Raw genomic sequence first — 5,816 nt, forward strand, 5'->3', positions numbered from 1 at the left:
TTTGTATTTTAATGCTTCACCGCTGACCACAATTTACACAGGCAGCCCAATTCCAAATTTACTTTTCTTTATATATATATATATTTTTTAATTTCAAATTTTCAAGGTTATTGCACTCCGGATTCATAAAATGGAAATATGAAAGATTTAAATAGATAATCTATATGTTAATTTTCCTTCCTTAGGATTAAAAAATCTTTTAAAGTTGATTAGTTTTGAAATAATCAGCTGATTCGTGTGTAGCGCAGGCTCATTTACTCACGTGGAAGCTTTGTTTTCAAAGTTTTCAAGATGGCTGGATTAGGAAAACGGTCACCAAAAACACCAGAAAATACCTCCAGAGAACCGTAAGAAGACGAAAAAATACTGCTATATTGTTTATTAGTCATCTAAGGATTGATACTTTAGTGTATTTTGAATTGTTGTGTTTATTTGGGTATTTTTTAGGTATGTTCCCTTGGGGTTTGAACCAGTTCCCTTGGGGTTTGAACCAGTGCCGTCACTTGATGAAAATAGTGAATGCCCTTCTGCGAAACTTGGAAAACACAAAGAAATGTGGTTGATTAAAGTACCTGCTGAGGTAAGGCTGATATCTGCATACTTTGAATTCTTGGGCGGCATATTACTTCATATCCGAGCCATCTTGGTTGACGATTACAAAGCTTTCCTTATCAGCTTCTCTTGTAGATCAACCAACATGGCGGCTGTAAACTACACGTATATTTTACTAAGTGTTCCCTACGTGAACCGGAGACTATGAACTACAGAATGCACTTATAATTGATATTTTCCAATAAACCCTCTGAAGTGCTGATTATTTATATATATTTTTGTTTGCAGTTTAGGAAACAAGTTATTGTAACAGCTTTTGTCATAAGCACTAGAACCCCTCCCCCCCTCCACCCCTTCGGGACTTGGAGAGAAAGTGTGATTTCATATACCCTGTTCCAGAGAGCAAGCATGATTTTATACCATATACCCTGGTCCAGAAAACATGTAGAATCCCTTAAAACCATACCCTGTTTGTCGGCATGTACCCGTATAGGGAATGTAAGGGAGTACCCCCTGGGACAAAACCAAACACTCTAAATTCTGATTCACTTGTGAGTCAGCATGCTCTGACTTAGATCAACCCAGAGATTGTCTCAGGGTTTGATCTGTGATTTAGCCATGCCTTGCCTTCGATCAGCTCAAGGGTCAATTCAGGGTTCGATCTGTAAGTTAGCTGTGTCTGACTTTGATCAATCTAAAGGTTGTTTCAGGGTCCAATCTGTGAGTTAGACATCCCCTGACTTAGATCAGCCCAAAGGTTGTTTAAGGGTCCAATCTGTGAGTAAGCCATCCCCTGACTTTGATTGGCTCAGAGGTTTGTTTTAAAAGTTAAGTAGAGATGTAATGACTTTTTAATAGAAAATATTTAATACGTTTTAGTTTGATGCAAGCAGTTTGTCAGGGAAGACTGTTGTGCTGGATGGAAGTAAGGACGTCCAATTAAAGCTCAAGGTACAGTTTGTTACCACATATATACAATTATCAATGCTGTGGATAGCTCAATAAGAGGTTAACCATAGTGATGACGTCACAAACTGATTTTTAAATATCTACAGGGCTGTCGTGACAATATATCAGATGGTATATGCATGTACTGTATGTAAAATATGATAGTGTGGAATTTCAGAGTGATAGAGTGAAAAATAGCTGAAAAATCGTAAAATCATATTCTTAACTAATAACAAGGAATATTACTTATAAGAATATAAATGTATAACAATGAGAAAATACATTATGTATACTTGTTGCTGCAAGCATTAAGTTGCCCCATGCACTACATGCATGTGGGTGTAGTCACTGCGGTGACTGTATAAGGAAATTGTGAGTGGACATGTTAAAGCATTTCTGTTAGCTACTTTAATAAGAAAATATCCCCATACATTTTCTCTCATTGTTTGTTCTAATGTGATTGGATCCAGTGCAAAATAAGAAAAAAATGTATGGGGATTTTTGAAACTCTAAATGCCCAATACTGTATTTCCATTTCTACAGCTTGCATTAGGCATAAACTTTGAGGTTACTTGAAGATATAGAAATAATGATAAGTTATAGTGCTTGGGAACGAGGTTATTCCGGGCGAAAGCCCTTGGAATTAAATTCGGAAAAATTAATTTCCGACCTCGCTGGGAATCGAACCCACGACCTTCGGTCTATTTCACCCCGACCTGCTCTCAGTCTGACCTCTAGCTCAGCTGGTAGAGCATCAGTAGTACAATTCCGAAGGTCGTGGGTTCGATTCCCAGCGAGGTCGGAAATTAATTTTTCCGAATTTAATTCCAAGGGCTTTCGCCCGGAATAACCTCGTTCCCAAGCACTATAACTTATCATTATTTCTATATCTTCATGTATTTCATAAGTGCTACGCGGTCCACATATTCTCATCTTTGAGGTTACTTGTTTATTTTGACTTTATATTTTTGCTCTTTTTTAATAGGACACTAAAGCAAGATTTGAAGTAATATCCAAGCCCATTAGCAATTCAGTGGTGAGTAGTGCATGCTTATTATGATGATGATGATGATTTGTGACTTATACAGCGCTGTTTCTATATTATGGATAATTAAAGGTGTTTTATATCGAGTTATGAATTCCAGATTGCTTTTTTGTGCAACTTACAAACATGAGAGGTTGTTAGTATGAGATGTACCTAGGCAATGAGGGTGGTTAGTGGTTCCTTTACATCCCTCTAATATTGGTTAATTATGATGAAGTATTATTTGCAGCACTTTCTCCTCAGTTATTTTAAGATCCTGAGTGTTGGTCCGGCCAGGACTCAAACCCACAACCTCCCGCAGGAAAGTTTGATGCTCAATCAACTGAGCCAATCATGTGGCAGTGTGTATCTTTATAACCTTGTGTAGAACAGCCCAATGACTTAAGGATAACAGCAACGGCTTAGAGAGAGGGAGAGTTTGCTTTTGCCTGTGAAATTAAATTGATTCAAGCAGACCTCCTGGCTGGTAATAACATAAATTATATATATTTGATTTATTTTGCAGCCTGGCTCATGTAAAGTATTATTACCATATTCACATGATGAACCTTTATGGGCTGGTAAGTGGGGTTGGGGCCGAGATCTTATGTATATAAATTACTAAGACATTAATCAATATTAGTGGCTGGCTGCCTACCCACCTGCCTGCCTTCAACTAAATCTTTTATACTCATAAGAGGTCCCTTGCTTATTTTGTTACCGACAAGTACATGATTTCACTGTTATAAAAACACACATTTTGTTTGTTTGTCCTCAGCTAACACCTTTGATGGTAACATGAGTGTGATACAATCTGTCAGTATTCCTACACCAGATTCTCCTCCCCCGTCTGATCATTCATCTCATCATGTACAAGCACCAGACATTACATGTAGATGGAAACCGTTTGGCTATGGTAAGTACCTTTGGTCTGAAACCTCATGTCATTTTTGGGGGGAGGGGGGAGTTGTCATAGTAAAATAAAACGATTTCTGCAGAGTCCTTTTTTTCTCTCTCTCATTCATTGTTTGGCTTGACTGTTAACAGTCCTCGTAACTCAGTCAAGTCAAGTTTTTTTTTGCCTAACTTGGTCGCGTGGGAGTGAGTCAAGCAGCACTCCGAAGAGGATGGTCACTGAAGTGAATTCGGAAAAGGTCTATTGTGACTGAAAGCAGCCTAAACTAATTAATCTATCTTGCATAATAAACTATTGATGGGGAGGGGGGAGGGGGGTCTACTCACCATCCCCAGGCTATTATGTTAACTATTAATACCTTATTCCACTTAATTTTCGCGTCACTTAATTTTCGCGAATTTCGCGATTGAAAAATATCGAAATAAAGTCAAGCGAAAATTAGGAAGCGCGAAGTGACTTAGTTTTCACCTAAATCAAAAAAATCGCGAAAATTAAGTGTCGCGAAAATTTTAAAAGTGGAATAAGGTAGCTAATGTAATCGTATTGGGACTCATATGTTGTGTACTAAAGCACTGATTGACTTTGTTACTAGAAAGCCATTTTCTTCTCTACACAAACTAAAAAAGCAAAGAAAAAACATGCAAACAAAAGTCAAGAGGATCATAAAACTGCTTTTGGATTAATCAAAAGAAGAAAACTTCTGAATGTAAGTACATCAATTTTGTTACATTAGTACTGTCTGTATGTAAAGTCATTCTCTATCCCATCCAGTCAATGGTGGAACACTGTACTGTATAGTACAGGGGGGAGCAAGGCAGTCAAAACAGCAAGGCTCTTTGTAAGGGTTGCTGTTAGAATCTTTAAATGACGGCTTAAAGGTTAATAAAGGGCTCATTTAATTTCCACACACTACACACACAAAAGTAAACTATAAATTACGAAAATAATATAAATGTGGATATTGCAATAGAAAACCCCCAGCCAATGGGTTAAACGAATTTATTATTTTATATAATCATAGCGATATTATCAATTTAAAAGACCGTAAAATTTATCATTTTATGAAATCGAATTGTGAACTTGACGAATTCTCCTTTGGGACGTGCGTTTTTATTTCTAAATTTTACTCAAAACTGAGCAAAATACTTGTAATAATCAACGAATGAGCCGAGAAAATGAACTAAGGTAAAACGTAAGTAAAATCGATGCAAAAAAACATATAACTTCTTACAAAAATAAAATAAAATTTCTTGGGCGTGAATTTTAGCCACCACAAACAAGAAGCCGAGAGGAAGGACAAAAAGAAAAAGGAGAAAGAAAAAATCAAAATCAAACAAGAAAAAAGTGACAAAGAAGAGCACTCGCCTGTGAAAAGCAAACAAGAAGCCGAGAGGAAGGACAAAAAGAAAAAGGAGAAAGAAAAAATCAAAATCAAACAAGAAAAAAGTGGTAAAGAAGAGCACTCGCCTGCGAAAAGCAAGAAAATTAAAACCGAAAAAAACGTCGCCTGAGAACAAAGTCCGAGTCAAGATTGAAAAACTTTCACCAAAGAAAGAGAAAAGTAGAGAAGAGAAGGAGAAAGAGAAAAAGAGCTTGTCTTTCATTCCTCCGGATGTGAATGTAAAGACAGAAAGGCCATCTGAGGAAGAAGGAGAAACACCAAAAAAGAAAAGAAAGAAAGAAAAACGAAAATAAATGTAAATGAATAATGATATACAAATTTTTTTTGGTTAACATTTAATAAACTTTTTTTCAAATAGTCAAAATATTTACAAGAATTTATGAATTACGGTGACATCATTTACGGCAGTGATAGTGTTTGTCATATATTGGAAGCCATTTAGTTGCCACGCTACCACATTTCACACTTATTTATTTATCTGAAGTGGGTCCTGTAAGATTTGAAAACTCGCCAATCGTTGAAAGTCTAACTTGTACTATGAAACTATTTTCGAAAATCCATTCAGATAAAAAGGTTTTATCTGAAGTGAAGTCCTACCAAAATTGGTTGCTGGATTCAACGTCAATCAAAGAGGATAAGTGTATTCATATGCATGAAGTTTGAATAGTTCACGGCTTCAAGCAGGAGAGCTTCAAAAAGCGCGCTTTTTCTCCAAAAAAAAACTTTTTTAATCACCGTACAAAATTAGAATCTTGACACTCTATAAAACTAATTTTGGTATTATATTGGAATAGTTTATTATGAATATCTATCAGGAAAAAAAAATCTGCTGAAAGCGAGTCCTGCAAACATTTTACTGGATTCATTGTCAATTCATGAAAAGATAAGGATTCATCCCACTTTAGTTTGAACGTCAGGTTCGTTAAGGCAAAAGCGTAAGAAAATTAAGATAAAATATTCAATAATCATGAATA

General features: G+C 36.1%; 1 protein-coding gene across 1 annotated transcript; it reads left to right on the forward strand.

Moving 5' to 3' along the window:
• Positions 1 to 274: 274 nt before the first annotated feature.
• LOC148908811 (uncharacterized) lies at positions 275 to 5,505 on the forward strand. Its single transcript, XM_089035976.1, has 7 exons — positions 275 to 347; positions 448 to 580; positions 1,432 to 1,503; positions 2,486 to 2,536; positions 3,051 to 3,105; positions 3,303 to 3,440; positions 5,408 to 5,505. Exons 1-7 carry the CDS (start codon positions 292 to 294, stop codon positions 5,503 to 5,505), a joined length of 603 nt encoding a protein of 200 aa, XP_088892102.1. The 5' UTR covers positions 275 to 291.
• The last annotated feature ends 311 nt before the right edge of the window (positions 5,506 to 5,816 follow it).

Source organism: Actinia tenebrosa, unplaced genomic scaffold, assembly GCF_029948245.1.
Source record: "Actinia tenebrosa isolate PJP-AT-01 unplaced genomic scaffold, QUT_ActTen_1.0 PGA_scaffold3__52_contigs__length_22856419, whole genome shotgun sequence".
Classification (NCBI taxonomy): Eukaryota; Metazoa; Cnidaria; class Anthozoa; order Actiniaria; family Actiniidae; genus Actinia; species Actinia tenebrosa.